Below are 17,273 nucleotides of genomic sequence, written 5' to 3'. Positions count from 1 at the left end.
TGATGCTTGTAACATATTCCAAAAAAGATGGGACATGGGCATTTTTACCACTGTGTTACATCACCTTTTCTTTTAACAACACTCAGTAAGATGTCACACAGTCAAGATTTGTGGCTGTCTGTGTCAAAGAATGGGCCAAAATCCCATCCGAACAGTAAGAAATTAGTTTCCTCACTCTAGAAGCGTCTTGACGCTGGCCTTATAGACAAAGGCTTCTCCAAGTATTAAATACATTTCAGTTAGTGTGTTCAATAACTTTTTTCCTGTGTCATTAATCTTGCTTGTAGGGTTGGGGAAAAACATTGATACAAAATAGTACTGCAATATATACTGATATATATATATGTATAAACATTGATACAGAATAGTACTGCAATATATAAGTATATATTGCAGTACTATTCTGTATAGAGAGAGAGAGAGAGAGATTTCTCATTGTATTAAATTAAATTTTTAAAAAAATTTTTGGGAGGGAACATAATTTACTGTTGAAAAAAATAATATACCATACTATACCACAATATGTTATCTCAATACTCTTCAAATCATAAAACGTTTACAATCGGAATAATATTGTATTCTAACTTAGCTATCGGGATAATATAATATTGAAATGTTTCTTTATCTGTGTAATTTTATTGAGTTAATAAAGTGTCTGGTCTAAAGTTTATATAATTAGCTACACTGGAAATATGTTTAATGGAAAAAAAAAATGTCATGTTGTAATGGATATTTATTTCCCCTCCTGTATTTTAAAGGATTTATAAATCATTGCTTTCTGTTTTTATGTAAGTTTTACAGAGCAAGCCAACTTTTATGGAATCAGGGTTGCACATACATATTGCCATATTAAGACATGTGTCTGGATATGCACACTATCTCTGAAGATTCGTAGCTATTCTGGTCAAAGGATATCTAAAAGTACTAAGTCAAAGTCAGCTGGGTTTGTTTTTATTCATGTATAAGACAGCAACAATGCCTTTGATGAAGTACTTTTAGATATACATGTGTGTTTTTCCCCCAAGTATCAGTAAATGTTGTGAAATGTTTGTCTGTCTGTATCTGCTCTGTCTTGTTTGCATATGCAGTTGCGTTTTCCAGCAGTCCTCTGGACGGCTCCTTGTAGTAATGATTTTATAATACACACTAGCGGTTGGGGAGAGTTGTGGTGATGCAGATGGTCTCTCGTATTTCTCATAAGCGAGGCCGCTGTGAGAGATTAACCCCTCATACCAGCACAATCCTCACGTCAATGACACCTGTCATCTTATCCCACTGAATCATCTGTCTCTCATCGTCGCTGACGGCCCAAACACTTTAACACACACTATTCTGGTCCGGAGAGCTCCAGCCCTCTTTTTCTCATTCTCTAGTTTCCCTCCATCCCCTTAAGCATGTCTCCCCTGACTTACTCCCAGTTCCCTCACATTTCCCAGCATGGGTAATGGCCTTTAAGTTGAGTGTGAAGCTGGCCATACACTCGTGAGTGCACAGGCAGAAGTACTTGCTTATTCTGCACACACACACACACGTGCCCACACACATGCTCATAAAAGGTAACGCATAATTTTTTACTCCTCAACAGGTTGTTAAGCAAACGTGCCAGAAATGGTGTTTTCATCAGACCACCATGAATTTTTGCAGGAGACACAGTTGCACAGTTGTCTTTGTTCCTCTTGCTTTAATTTCTCCACCTCTTTCATAAGACTGTGTCAGTTTCCTGCGGTTTGCAGATTGCTGTGTGGTTAGGATCTGGTTATTGAAGCTACGGCACGTACGCTCACACAACTCTCCTGCAGCCACACTGAGCCATATTTGACCTCAGCGCTGCTTAGCAATTACTTTTACAAAACACAGACAAATCTGTTGATGTTACTTCAAGGTAATCTAAGAAGAACTTTTCATCTTCACATTCCTGTCCTTCATTGGTTGGTTGTGGTTTTGAGAGACGTTCAAGCACCTGCTGAAATTACCAGGACATTAATCATTATGACTTTGTGATTTAGTTCTCTGCTTCATTATTCTTTGGCACACTTAGTACATAAGATTATTATAAAAGCACATTCATTTCAGGGGTTCCAAGTAACACCAAACACAAAGGAAACAAGGCTGGAGTCAGACGCAGAATATGAGTAAAGTTGTTATATTTCAGGGAGACTTAATATATCTTAGAGTAATGGCACTATAGTGGTGCTTTCTAACTTTATATAGCAGAGTTGGGACATCACAAATTCACAGAATTCCTGACGGCTCATTTAAAGGCACAGTTTCTGAAAACAGACTGTTTGCATTTCTCTGTAGACTATTTGGATACTTTCACAGCGCGGTGTGAAATTAACACCTGCCAATCACCAAATGTGTTTAGATTTTCTTTTGATGAGTAAGTCCCGGAAGGCCATCCGCCACATTGGCATGTAAAAGTTTGTGCCAAAGTAGTCATGTAGTAAACTATGCTGATAGTGTCTACTGCGTTTCGGTGTAATTGAAGGGTGCACTGCTCGGCTGCTGTTAATCTGCTCTTGCACCGTCTCTGTGTCACACATATACCTGTTCCAGAGCAGCAAAACCCGACCTTCTCGAGCACTTCTACTTTTGTGGCACTGTTTACCGTATCAAACATCAGCTGATCCTCTGAACTATCACTTGCTGCTGGTCTGCTGTTAGCTAGCGTTGTATGAATACTTATGAAGGTTATGAAATATAAACACGGAGGGCCCTGCAGTTAAAACAAAGATTGAAAACTCTTTATTGGCTCCCACATTGTCAGCAAAAGTGAATTAGTGCCACTTCTTTCGTTCTTAACTTTCACAAAAGCCCCAGACATTTACAAGGCATCACTGCTTACCAAAGTAAACTCATTCACAGGCTGAGCAATGAGTTTTTTTTAATATGTATGCATAATGCATCAGAATTTGCTCTGGCCTTTTGTTTAAGTTTGCATTCAAAACAATACCTTGATTAAATGTACTCAGACAGTTGAGTATGTGACATATAAAGGCAGTTTATCATTTTGGCTGGTTAAAAGTGTGTTTGGCTGGTGGATTTCTTCATCTACCAGCCACCTTGGCCGGTGAGTGAAAAAGTTAATTTTGGACACTGTTTGACAGTATTTGACATAGCAATCTGACTTTGTACAATATGGGACCTTTAAGGCAATGTGGGAACCAAACAGAATGAATGTTGATACTTGCTGATATTTTGTCATCATAAAGCCAGCATAAGTGTTTGGGAAAACAGGTGAGGTACTCATTTAAGCTTATGAAATGAGGTCACTCAGGGTGCGTGCATGTGAGTGTATGTGTAGGATTGTGAAAATTACTTGCGTGTAATTTGTAATGCTAACCTCTGTCCAAAAATCATGTGCGCATGCATGTGTGTGTCTAATTGTGTGTGTGATACTCACAGTGTCTCCAGACTGTGTAAACCTTCAAAACATCTCGCGCCCATGCTCTGGATCTGGTTGTTATGGAGATGCCTGGAAAAAGGCCACAAATAAATAGCGAATCAAAAATTGCTTTCTCAAAAACGTTTCCACACTGCAATTGTCGACGGAAATAAATAATTTCTCTTGTAAACTGAGAAACTGCGACTCAGGAGTGTTTTAAGTAAACTAATCAAGATGTCACTTACAGTACGACAAGGGCGGAGAGGTTAGTGAACGCATAATCTGGGATGTGTGTGATCTGGTTGAGGGCCAGCGTCATGGCCTGCAGGGACGGCAGAGAGTCCAACGCCATCACTGGGATCTCTGTCAGGGAGTTGTCGTCCAGCCACAGGTGTCTCAGGGTGCGAACCCCTCTGAAGGCCCCAGACGGAACCTCAGACAACAGGTTTGCATCAAGACGCCTGCAGGGTGAGAGGAACTGAGCTTAGCAAGATAATCACCAAGTCTGTCTCACCAAGTTTATGTTTGCTTATGTGCATGTGGATCCATGCTTGTGCGTGCGTTAGCGGTTGTGTGTCGTGGCAGTGAAACACTTTGGCTTACAGGAAGGTTATTATGAGAATTACACATCTTTTATACTCCTCCTTTCATCTTCGCTGCAGCGTCTTAGAGGCTCCTCATTATGATTTATTCCCATGCTAAATAAGCCATGTCTGGCTTCACCAGCACAGACATGTATGAAATGTAAGATGAGAAGTACAAACGTGTAGAAACGGTTGTGATGAACCTGTTTTATTCCACTTCATTTTATTTAGGTTGTGTAAAGCAGACTTCCTGTATTGCCTGGAACAGTGGCGATGGAAGGACGTATCCTAACTTAAGACGTATCCTCAGCTGGTCCTCTCTTCAATAGCGTCCCGCTGTCGCCCTCAGTCTTTGACGTTTCCACCAAACACGGGACACACACACTACGCTACGCGCTCCCTCATGCACTTTTATCTCTGAAATCATACCAAACTTAACAAACCTTTGTCCCAGCTTTTCCTTGGTGTCCTCAACCCACAGGAATCGAGTGTAGACTGTGACACCCCCCCACCACACACACACATAAATACACACATACACACTGTCCATAGTGATGAATGATCCCCTCAGGGCAGAGTTGACAAGCTGAGACCACTTCCTCTTGCTATTCTTCTTTCCTTGGCCCTTCACACTCATTCATTAATCTCCTTTTCCTTCCCTCTGGCCCCTCTCAGACTCACATTTTGTTTCTTACATCTTCATTGATGACCTCCCAGCCGCCACAAACCCCTTTGCGTCTCACTCCTTAACTCTTGTTCGTCTTTCAAACATCCTCCCTTATCAATCTTCCACTCTGGGTCTTTGATTTTGGCGCTACGGTTCCTCCTCGGCCTCCTCGCCCCTCGGAGGTTTCACCAAACAAACAGCATCATCAAAGTGAAATCTGAACTTGAACTCTGAACTCTGGGCTTTTCTCCCCAGGGAAATCTTCCATCAGGAGAGGCAACTGTATACACTGGCAGATGCTCACACACAGGCATACGGGGGGAAACACCCTCCAGCATGCATGTATATACACATGAATGTGTGCACGCGCAACCAGCCTCAAGAAATTTTCATCTTGCCTGCTTCCTGAGCACAAATTTTCCGCGGTGCTAAACATCATCCTTGTGCATCCTGTGCACTCCCAACTGTGGACATTGTTTGTCCCTGACCCAAATCGCAGGATGAAAGCTACGGAAGACCCTTCAACTTTCTGGCTTGTTCTCCAGGGCAAAATAATAATTGCTCCTCTGGGTGGACCTGCCAGGTCTCCACAAGGTCCAGACAGAACCAGGAATGTTCCGCAGAAGCCAATAAAGCAGCAACTATTTCCTGTCCATCACATCAAAGTCTGAGGTACTACTACGGGAAAGAGACATAGAGACAGAAAGAGAAAGTTCTCTTAAATGATCCAGGAGATCTGCCTTCTCTGGTTCAATTCTCTAGATGACCAACATTTTACACAATGAGGGACTTGAAGATTTCACTTCCACTGAGTCAAATCTATAAAAACAGGTTGATTGATGTGGCTTGTGGACCTCGTCAGTGGTGATTACATTGCTCAGCCTGTGGGTTGGGACCCAAAACACTGTCTGTCTCCTCATGATGGCACCCAAGCAAACAACAGCAGTCAACACTCTGTGGTGTAATTAGCTGGTTTCAAACGGTGAGACAAATTTTTTGCCTCAGCTTCAGTTCATTGCTAACAAAAGGATTCGTGTACAAGATTAAGACATTATTTATTTTAGATCAAAGCCTCTTTTATACATTTATACCGATTTAAAACCAATGTGCTGTCTCGCTTCTTTTTACCTGGTGTGTTTTATGTCAGTGAGAGGCGCCGACAAGCTTCACTCTCCAAAGCCTTTCCAGTAATCTCTCTCCGCTGGGCTTATCATTACTTTAATGACAAGGTGCGTCTCTATACACTGGCTGTGTGTGTGTGTGTGTGTGTGTGTGTGTGTGGGTGTGTGTGGTGACTGTGTTGAGGGAGAGCAGGCTTGCTTAATACCATACAGGGGAAACGTCTTAGGGGGTGGATAGGAGTTACATGTGCATGCCCCTCCTGTGTTATAATTCCAGCAATTTGAGTGTGTGTGCATCTGTGTGATGAAGGAAATGGCTTTATGGATATTTACAAAGAATTATTAATTTGGAAAGCTGGGACGTGGAGTACGTGTGCGCTACGATGAGGAGAGGGGTGAGGAATCACAGATGAGGTGGTCCACATGAAACCGCCCAAACATTCACACACATAAACATGTACACTGACCCCCACAGATGAGACAATTATGCCACCAAACGCTCTCATTAGCCAGGGGGGTAGCAGTGTGGGTGGTGCGAGAAGAATGGAGGAGAGGAGCGGAGAAGGAAGAGAGGGGGAATTGATGGAAAATGGGGTTGTTTCACAGCTCATTGGAGATGCTCTCCCTGGCCTGCAGTGTCTGCTGTTTCCCTCATGGCTTCCAGATGCTACCATGAACTGCACTGACACAGTCAGGCTGTGACTCCTACCGTCAGGCAGCACAGCACTGAATGCAGAACTATCGAGTCTGTAATATGTCAGTGGTACTCTATACCTGCATTGCGGTTAGAGCTGAGATGTGTGGGTGGGTGGCCAAGGGATGTTTCGTTCCCTGCTCAATGAGGTAGAGTAGCATGATTAGTGTGTGTGTGTGTGTGTGTGAGAGAGAGAGTGAGAGAGCGAGCGAGTGAGTGAGTGAGTGAGTGAGAGAGAGAGAGAGAGAAAGGGACTCACAGGGACAGTAGGTTGGGTAGGTCCCATGGAGCATCATCAGGAAGTCTCTCCAGCTGGTTGTTTTGCAGCATCCTAAAAGACACAGATCATTCAGTTATCGGTAATTAGTCTATAGAGTGTATTTGGTGTGCGTGAGTGCACATCAAGCAGAACAAATAATTCCATCGCGAGGGAAATCTGACACAAGGAAAGGGCCAGCGAAAGCTTGAAGAGAAGCAGAGAATGAAGGGTTGAAGAAAAAGAGGAAGAGAAGCTCCTTGGGTGGGCTGCTGATGTCATTCTCAGAAGAATGGAGCAAAAAAGCGAGGAGGAAGTGGGGAGCAAACAATATCCCTCTCTCTTTCCTTTCCCTCCCTCACTTTTCCTCTGTCTTTCTCTCTCTTTCTTCAAAGTTTTTTATCGCGAGCAGTGGCCTGGCGAGGCGTATAGTCTCCAGTGTGTCGCTCTCTCAACAGTGGCGTTGTGCCTTTATCGTGGCATCATGCTGCCTCAATAGTCAGTCTTTGTTCTTAGCTCACAGTTAAGTTTTTATAGTGTAACAATCCAGGATGAAATAATCTTGCCTCTACTGCCAAGTATGAAACATTTTTCTGTCTCCATTTTTATTTATTTTATTATGAGTGTGAGTGCATTCTGATTGTCTCAGAGCATATTTTGCTCTATTTATGTACATAGCTTAACATGCTTTCATCGTGTAGTGTATTTCACAATAGTCTTCTGTGTAAGGTACAATGATTGCTTCAGTGCAGAAAAACTGCTGCTCAGGTTTTGAGAGGATCAGGGGAATGTTTCCACTGGGATGATGATGCCATGATAAATACATCGAATTGAGTCTTTTCCTGTTTCAAAGAAATTCCCTACGGGGAGCTTCATTGTACTCCACTCTGGGTTCATAACCTTCTGTGTGTGCGAGTGTGTGCATGTGTGTGTGGGTTTTAAAGGGAGAGAGTGAGAAAGCGAGTCAGCAGGGACCTTGTGGTTACCCTTCACAAGGTCAGTGGTCCATTTGTGTTTGACATGGACTGACTTTAACTAATATATTGAGGAAGGAAACCAAACGCTCAGCTGCTCTGAGGTCAAACAGACCGTCCAAAGTTTGCTAGGGTGTTGTAGTGTGAAGCATGAATGCTTGCAGACGTGTATGAATTCGGGATGTGTGTGTCCTTCTCCAGTAATGACATAATAGCTCAGGATTCATGGCTGGTTCACTCATTCTGTCTCGGCAAGTTTCACAACACAAGGTAAAAGAAGATCAACTTGTGTGCCTGGTAATCCCCCAGATTCCCTCAAATTACAAACCACAATTCTCTAGCTAAGTTTATATTCTGTGGCAGGGCTTCTCAAACTGTTCTCAGTGAGGGTCCAAAAGGAATCGAGTCTGGTTGCCAAGGCTCATGAAAACCTCCTTAATACCCTTGTCTCGCACCCAGTAGAAATATGGCCGCAACTCATTAGATGCCGCGATCACAAGTCAGAAAGAGCCGTGGTTTTACTGGCTGCTTTGCACTTTTTTGGTGATTTAATACTTCACGGCAGCGCTAACAGTTGGTGGCCATGGATCATAGGGAAATGAACACAATATGAGAAATGGGGTGTTGAGAGACCAGCTTTGAATGGCGTTTTTAAGTGATTTTTTTTTTTGTCACTTGCTGTAATCTTGGTGGGTGGTGTGACTGGGAGGTCCTTGCATTACACCTGTGTGTGTGTGTGTGTGTGTGTGTGTGTGTGTGTGTGTGTGTGTGTGCATGCTTGCAACAGGGCTTGTTTGGGAATGAAGGAACCAGGCCATAAACTTTAACTACAGTTAATGATGCGTGGCCTGTGTGTTTTATTCAAGGCGGGAGCACAACTCTATCCCCCCAGAATGCAGCAGTGGAACAACCCACCTGGGGACGAGAACTGAACCACTAGAGTGCAATAGGGCGGGAGGGTGGAGGAGGTTACTTACAGAACTTTGAGGTTGTGGAGACCCTGGAGAGCGTGGCCCGAGATATACCTCAGCTGATTCCCTGAGATACGGCTAGGAGAGATCAAAAAAGGGGAAAGCAAAATATTAAAGAGAAAAAATGAAATATAAGCACATACAGCAAAGAATTTACAAGTCTCATAAGAGAATTTTTGCCGTTTGCTCTATTCTACGTTTTTGGATTGAGCTGTGATATGACTTCATCCTTGAGTTCCTGCTTTGGGGTTACAGCCGGGGCACTATGCAAATAACAATATTCGATTCCCTTCAATGTGGTTGCTATTGGCCCGAAGCACACCCTGAAACCTTAACCAATCCTGGGAGCTCTGATGAGTGAGTATACACTGAATTGAATGAGACTTAGACTGGGTCAGCAAGTGCAGCCTGAGAGTATATTTGCTTGTGCGCATGTGGGTGTGTTTATATGTGTGTATATAGTAAGGTGTATACTATATGTGTGCGTGTGTGTGTGTGTGTGTGTGTGTGTGTGTGTGTGTGTGTGTGTGAATGCGTGCGCTATTTTCCATGTCCTTGAGTTAAATTGGGCCCATTCTGAGGGGCCTTGAGGACAGCGAGGGAGAGAAACCACACACATTCACACAAGCAAACCAATCAGTTTGTTTATCAGACACAGCACCTAATGGTCATTTGTGAGTGTGTATAAGATGTCCAAATAAATAACATTCAGTCCAGCAGAGTAACTCTCAAGGTCATGAGCTGGAAGCACACTTTAAACACAGATTTGGTCTTCACAGCTCAAGACCACCCACTTTTATTAAACACACACACGTTAAAAGTTACTCATTGGCATCCTGCTGCTCACACCGTTGCTCCACAGGTGACATATTTCTGACATTTCGGTCTTATGCTAAGCAGCCTGCCTCTGGCTGAGTTGTTCCATCAGTGCTGGGATATTGAAATATTGATACAGCACTCTGGCCTGCCTTTCCAAGCCACTATCATCCAGATGGTAATGGACGAGAGCTCGCAGCAAACTCCCTCTGACATCTGATACTCATGTCAACATGTCTCAGTCTTATTACTGTGCAGTGGCAAACCACACAACCCCACCCGTGCCTGCCAAATCTCACACTCAGCCCAGTTTAGAAAGCTTGTAGAGCTCATATTTATCAACACAAGCACACACACACACACACACACACACACACACACGTAGATGCAAACCCACAACGGCATACTAGAATACAAAATGGAGTGATTGTTATCCAGGCTATTGTGGTGCCATTTAGTCATGCCTCTCAAACCACAGTCAAATATCATTCAAACAGACCTCAGCTGCCATCACAAAGTCTTGATGTAGATTTTACAGACATAGATGACACAGATGACACAGTCAGTGGCTGTCGCTCTTTGACCCCGCAAAAGATTGATTCTTATTTGAAGATACAGGAGTTCAATGTGCTCTTAGATATGGTTTTCACTCTGTATTCTGCCCATTTGTTGTCCCTCAGAGGACGATAGGTCTGCTACTTCAATACCATTTTGGTTTCCGCTTTTGCACAAGCTGGTCACCGGGGACCATTTCAATAGCTACTTTTCCAGAAGTAACTGTTTCAATAGGCCTCACTGAGGTCCTGACACCAGTAAAATAGATCTAAGCCTATTTCTGCAAAGACCCCTAAGTGCCCGTCTTTTGGTTCCTGTTCAAACGCAGTGATTAGTTACAGACGCATTGGACGGAAAAAAGATATAGGTAGCACCAAAGAAAAATAAATGTCTTTTCAGTGGGGGGATGAGGAGACGCTGTAATTTAGAATTTTAGAAAACAAACATTGTAGTTAAGGCCGTGGTATGATGTGCACGTCCTGCTGCCAACCAGCCTTTCTCTATTAGCTGCACCATTGAAGCCAAAACAGCATTAGAGTGGAATCATACTTTTTTTTTTGCCGACTTCATTTGTCAAATGGATAATTACGTCGAAAGTGAAGATGGATATTGAAAAAGGAAAGAAATGTTCAGAAATTCTTGATAGACATCAACAGTTGCCATTGACCAACTGTTTCCATGATATCAGTGTGTGTATTTATGAGTGTACGTGTGTGTGTGTGTAAATGATGGTACGTACGAGTGAATGTTCCGCACTTAGCCTCATAGTCGTTCCACATCAATCTCATTCTAATGAAAGGCGCCTTGCTCTTGTCAAACCGTGGCTCCGACTGTTTTTTCTTTTGATTTGATTTGGGGATGGTTAGGATTTTTCTTGGCCCCTGGACTGCGCTGATAAAAATTCCACCTCAGCATAATTCAGCCCTATTGACGTGATTCATAGATAAAATAACAGAGGCCAGCGTGTAGTCCAAACGTATGGGAGAGGAGTGAGAGGGGTGCTGGTAGCAAAGGTGAGACCACCCTGGTATCAGAGCTGATCAGCGAGGGCGTCACTGAAGCATACCAACTGTCGATTATCCTGTGTATCACCATGTCCTATTGCCTCAAAATAATAAACAAAAAGGCAGAATAAAAGACTTAGACGGCAAAGACAGCGTCACATTTTGGGATGCTATCTCAGGTAGTGATAGGACACCGCAGTGGCAGCATGGATGGATGATAGGAGTCGATGATGAAAGGAGAAGGCGAGGATAAACAGGTCTTATCAGAGAGCGTGTGTGTGTGTGTGCGGGTGGGTGTGTTTTTAAGTACATATGCATGTATGACCTTTTTCACCCTTGGTCCATCAATAGAAATGTTATCCCTCCTTCTGTTCGGAGGTCCAGCCTCAGGGTCAACCACTTAACCTGGCGTTAACCTCTGAAATTACTGGAGTAAAATATAGACATGTGGAAAAGTGTGTGTTTGTGTGTGTGTGTGTGTGTGTGTGTGTGTGTGTGTGTACGTGTTTGTGTGTGTGTTTGTGTGTACGTGTTTGTGAGAGAGAAAGAGACAATCAGACAAAAAGCAGTGTTGGCAACACTAAAAGGAAAAGTTTTAATTGACCCAGATAGTCCCAGCTGTGTGGTGCACCTGGAGTATCAAGACAGCCAATATTGTAAACCCTTAACCCTCACCTACATCATACTTCTGGCCTATCAGCAGACAATCTTATCACTAAGAAAAGCAGGGTAGCACTGGCCTCCACTAGACACTTCTCTCCTCTTACATTTGGATTTCATCAGTTTGATAGTTGCAGAGCACCTGAGAGCACTCTCACAGGGCTGGGTGGATATTACAGATTCTCAGTCTTTAGCAGATCACAGGAGCTAGTACACTTAAACCCACTTTCACTTTAGATGGTAATTCCCATGGTCATTTGTGGAAGCAGCTTTCTAAGGCCCATAGTAACGTTTATTGTAGGTGGTGACCTAATTATAATTTGAGCAAAGGAGGAAATCAGGTGATGTAGTATGCTTTAAAATCTGACAAGTTGATTTTACTTTAAAAAATATAGGAAGCCCATGGCCTTGCTATATGTAAGTAGATATAACTGTTATTTATGTTTACAACATATCTAATTGTTAAGTTTACTCAAGGTTTTGTCATATTTACTTTTGTCATACTACTTATGATGTTATTGAAAATCAAAATTGACAGGTTTAATTATATCAATCTGTCTAAATTTTAGCAACTTAAGTAAACCAAGTGTACTCTTAGACACGTTAATAAAACAGAACTTGCAGATCGCCTAACTTCATCATTGGCAAAATCCTCTTTATGGTGATCAAGTTAAGTCAGACTAACTTGTTTTACGGAAGTTGCTAACACTTAAAAAGAACAAGGTAATTTCAGTTGTCATTTTTAAGTTGCAACAACTTCACAAAATTAAGTAAATATAGTTGGATTTTAAGTAAATCTAACAATTAGATATAAAGTAAACATAGATTAAGATTAATAGTTTTATTTACTTTCCGTTTTCAAGGCAATCAGTTTCCAAGATTTTTTTTTTTTTTAAGGTGAGATCAAGTTGTCAGATTTTACAGTGTAAGAGCGAGAAAGTCCTTAAAGGATGGCAGTCAGAATGGGTCAAAAAACCCAAGAGACAGCTGTTTGTATCCTGTGTTAAACCACAAGACAATGTTGAGTTATTATTTAGGTTGTATGGTAAATCATTACCTACTTAAAGAATAACTAAACCCCAGAGTTTGGGGTGAAATACCTCTAGCCTGGAAATTCAAATTCAGTTGCAGTAAGTTTATAGGTTGCAAAAAAAAGTATACGGCAGTCACCATGCATATTTATAACACAAGATGTGGAATTCAAAAACTGCAGTAAAATGTCAAGATGTGGACCTGAATCCATCAGCAACACATCCTAATACTCATATACACTGGTTTCAAAGACTGTATAACTATATGAGCATAGCCACCATGACGTCACCCATTGGTTTGTGGACTGTTGTTTTGAAGCCTTGGGTTTGGCATTTTGGCCATTGCCATTTTATTTTTTTGGAGCCAGAAGGGACCATATGAAATATGTGTAACTTTGGGCCTTAATTTATTGTAATGAACTAAATGTTTTGAGCTTTAGAGACGTAAACTGTTTTTTTGTACCAGTCTGTACATTTATTTCTGCTGTGAAGTTGAGAATTTTAACAAACAACATTTAGTCACTTCATTGGTATTTATGTGAAAAACTGTGGTTTGGGAGTTAAGTTACCCTTTAACGTCAGATTTTCATGAACATCAGTTACATTAAGTAAGTAATTTGATGATGCCCAACCATGATTCTCATGAACCTAACCCAGCCAGTGAGTGTGTATAAAATGGAAGCAACAAACAACTTATGTGGTCATATTGGCTAGAGGACTTGTTGTGTGTCAAAGGAGGTGAAGACAACAGTGACAGGGTTTAAAAAAAAACAGTGAGATTGTTTTTCCTGTCCGGTCACTTTGAATAGGCTGATTTCACTTCTGATTTCGGGAGGGGAGTGATTGCTCTAGATAATGATACAATGAACACGAGAGACTTGACCTAAACAGTTGATTATGACGGGAGTCAAAAGAAAAGTCTGAGTGAAATTGGATCTCCGGAGGCATGAACAGCACAGTCTTTTATACTGATGATAGGTGGAGAGCACGGTCGCCTTCCGAAGTGGTTTTCAGAGCGGCTTTTAGGGTGACAGTTTACTTTATACCACACTCTGCTAGTTCAAAGTTGTAAATAGATCAGAATTACATCTTTGATATTAGGGCGGAACATTTGCAGCGGGGATGTCTTTGATATGTCAGGTAGATGAGTAACTCGTCTCACAGTCTGCGGGCATTGCTGCCCTCTCATTATTCCATAGACATGCAGTCTGCCTCTCAGTCGCCGCTCTTCATGCTCGATGTGACTGACAGTTGCGTGCAGGTTTGCATACTTAAATTAAGAGCAGATTCACTGATCAAAGCGCTAAATGAAGGCTTAATAAGAGGGATCTGAGATCAAGAGGAATACGTTTTAGAAACGAGGTGTTACAGGTAGAGAAAGGGCTGGAGGGAGGGACGATTACACGTCTTATTATTAATATCAGTGCCGCAATGAATCAAAGGGGGGTATGCTACCTACCGTGAATTAATTTAATCGCTTCATTTGAGGTTGAAAGGGATTATCTGTGTGCACTTTAATACTATGGAGGTGAAAACTGAGCAAGGAGATAAGAGGCAGTATAACACAGATTATGAGCGGTGCTTCAGGACTCTCTGTATGTCGCTCATAAGATTGTATCCCCTCTCCTACTCATACTGTAAAACAGGATAAAAGCTGGGTTTGTTGCCATGAGCTGATTTGTTTTAGTTTGTAAGAATGTAGTGAGGGTCAAAAAGGGAAAAAAGTAGAAAAACTATCAAAGGCTGTGACTGCAGCTTTCAATAGCCTGTAGTAAAATGGAGATGGGGGGGCTGTAGAAATGAATTGGAAAGGAGGGAGATAGAGTGAGGGAGGGCTGGCAGGGAGGTAGAGCCCAACATCAAACAATTTATCACTCCACCAGTCACAACATGCCTGGCCCTTGCCTCTCCCTGTGCTACCAACAAGTGCTGTGGACCCACATCAAATGCTCTCGCTCTCAAACCGACCGTGTTTGTATTTAGAGCCTTCGCTTTGTTTTTCTAAGCTCCATAACTTGTTGTCATGATAATGTGTTTACCATAGCCTGCTATGCTTCATCTCTCTAAACCTCTTAGATGGGAGTGGATGTCAGAAATTCTGTCTGCCTTGGAACATCATCATCGCCTCAGCATGTTTCCAGAAATGGTCAGCAGGACTATAAAAATTGGCTTTAGGGCAGGAACATCCTCCTTGGAAGAGTTACAAAGCAACAGAACGTCTCCATAAAGTGTCAGAACATGAGAGCGATGCAGAGAAAGCAAGATCAACGGGGCTGTAAAACACTGGGAGGATTGTCTCTGGACAAATACTGCAGATGGAGCCGCATCCAAGACCCCCACCCCCCTTTTTCCCCAACGCAGGCAAATGTCAGCATCGATGTTCGGCATCACTCTGCGCTGTGTGGTTCTGATTATTACGCCATCAGCAATATTTGACCTTTATTGTTTTTACGACAGCAAAAGTTCAGATCGGCAATTCGATACACAACAATAAATCAAAGCCCTGAATTTAATTTTCCGGCTTCAAGGTGTCACAAAACTTTATTGCTCAGCTTCGTTTCTGCTCTTCAGATTCAGATTGACTGCAGCTCGAAGTCAAGTGAACAGTTATCCAGCTAACTTTTTACTTTCATCATCATTAGCTCATGCCTCACAGGCTGCAGCTGCAAGAATTAGCAAAGAAAACAGCGGACTGTTCAAACACCCCATGCACACACACACACACACACACACACACACACACACACACACACACACATACACACACACTGCAGGCTTCAGAAGTAAAAGAATCAGGTGAGGGCTGACATACACACACATATTTGCACCCTTAGGGCAGATCTGTGCGCAGCTTTCGTCAAACTGAGACGATGCTGTGTTCTGCTGAGTGGTCAAGTCAAATTAGCCAGGTCGACCGAAAAAATGTTGAACTTTTTTTTGCTACAGCGTGTGTGCTTTCATCAGCCCGATGAGAGTGAAACCAATACCTTCTACTTTGTGAAGAACCGAACAAATTGTGGCTGTAATGCAGAGTTTAGAAGTCGAGGAATGTGGCACAGACTTAAATTCTCAGTCGTGTTTTTTATTTTATTTCAACATATTCAATTTGTCACCAGCCAAGAAAAGCAAAATAATCTTTTTCAGCATTTACTTCATTTAGTGTAAAATATAAAAAAAATCTCTAATGATACCCAACTATACCTTACTTGCTATATAACAAGAAAAACATAAATCTTAGCTTGTTTCATATTTCTCAAACTTGTCCTGAAGTTCTCCTATAATGTGCTGTTTGTCTTGGCACACTCTTGTGTCGACGTGTGTGCTGCTCCTGCTGAGCTGTCCAGCTGAAACAAAATCAAGGGGGGGGCAAGAAAGCAAGCGGCTTGGATGCTAACACAGAACCTGCTCTCTAAACACTTTAAGGACCATATATTCACTCTCTGAGTGAATATCAGGTTCCCCTCGCCTCCCTCTTTTGTGCAGCCATCCCAGGATCTGCTAGCATATTGCTGCAGGCAGTTTCTTGGTACGAGAGATCAGAGGCAGGCCAGAGTCATCAATCCCCATCACTGAGGTCTGCGCATATCAGCGGCTTTGGGGAAGGACTGTTTCTTGTCATGTGCGAGTCATGATGATGGAGTTTGATTAACTGAGTTGAATGATTTTGTACTCACAGTTCTGATAACAGGTGCAGTCGGTGGAAGGCTCTGGGCTGGATCTCACTGATGTTGTTCATGCTCAGATCCCTGGGGAGAGAAAGCATCAGTATCAGTCAATGTATACCTTGTCAATGTTCTGTTGAAGGTATTGGGACATGTAAAATTACAAACGATTAGAAAGCGGTTTTCACATGGCGATCAATCATCAGGAGTGGGGAGTAGTACGCAGAGAGAGGTTAGAGGGTGAGGTAGAGAGGTTGAGGGAGGAGAGGGAGATGCAGAAGAGAAATTTTCCCCAATGAATCATTGTTGGGCAGCTGTAATTTCCTCCTCGTCCCAGTGACTCTTTCTCTTTTCCAGATGTCTCACTCTACCTTCTCTCAGATCTAACCCCTCAGTCTCCCTCCATATCTATCTCTCCCTTCTTTTTTACTCCTCAGGTTTCTCAGGAGACCACCTCCTTCCCCCTTTGTTCATGGCTGTAACATAGACACACTCCATTTCTCTGCATCTCTGACACACACTGACGTGAGAGGGTGTGCTGGAGGGCGAGTGTTGACGCAGCTGCGTTGCGGTCAAAGAGGGAGAGGTGCAGGATGCTCAAATACATGCACACACACACACCTACTTTTTTAACACTTGGATGGTATGAGGACAACTTAGGTGACAGCCTCTGGTAGAAAACATACATAACCTTGTGGCCACAGTCATGTAAGGTCATCTCTTTGATAAACACAATGAAAGCAAAGAGGTGCTACGTCACCCCCTCTTTGCTTTCACAGCCCTTGGGGTCTCACATGAGTTTTCAAGAGCGAGGCTTGTATGTGCGAGTGTGTCTCTGTGTGTGTATGACACTAACCATTGCTCATAAAGCCAGACCACCGGGCTAGCAAGTG

At 42.6% G+C, this 17,273-nt stretch overlaps 1 protein-coding gene across 1 annotated transcript in view; it reads right to left on the bottom strand.

Annotated features, from left to right (window-relative positions):
* The window catches only part of LOC121947360 (leucine-rich repeat-containing G-protein coupled receptor 6), a 49,028-nt gene that overhangs the window by 12,801 nt on the left and 18,954 nt on the right, over positions 1 to 17,273 (bottom strand). The window contains exons 2-6 of the mRNA XM_042492377.1: positions 16,393 to 16,464; positions 8,659 to 8,730; positions 6,711 to 6,782; positions 3,631 to 3,846; positions 3,404 to 3,475 (exon numbers count right to left, since the gene is read on the bottom strand). Coding sequence (XP_042348311.1) covers positions 3,404 to 3,475; positions 3,631 to 3,846; positions 6,711 to 6,782; positions 8,659 to 8,730; positions 16,393 to 16,464 — 504 coding nt within the window. The remainder of the gene's footprint in view (positions 1 to 3,403; positions 3,476 to 3,630; positions 3,847 to 6,710; positions 6,783 to 8,658; positions 8,731 to 16,392; positions 16,465 to 17,273) is intronic.

Source organism: Plectropomus leopardus, chromosome 8, assembly GCF_008729295.1.
Source record: "Plectropomus leopardus isolate mb chromosome 8, YSFRI_Pleo_2.0, whole genome shotgun sequence".
Taxonomy (NCBI): Eukaryota; Metazoa; Chordata; class Actinopteri; order Perciformes; family Serranidae; genus Plectropomus; species Plectropomus leopardus.
Note: the sequence above shows the minus strand (reverse complement) of the source record. Positions and strands in the feature narration are given on the sequence as shown.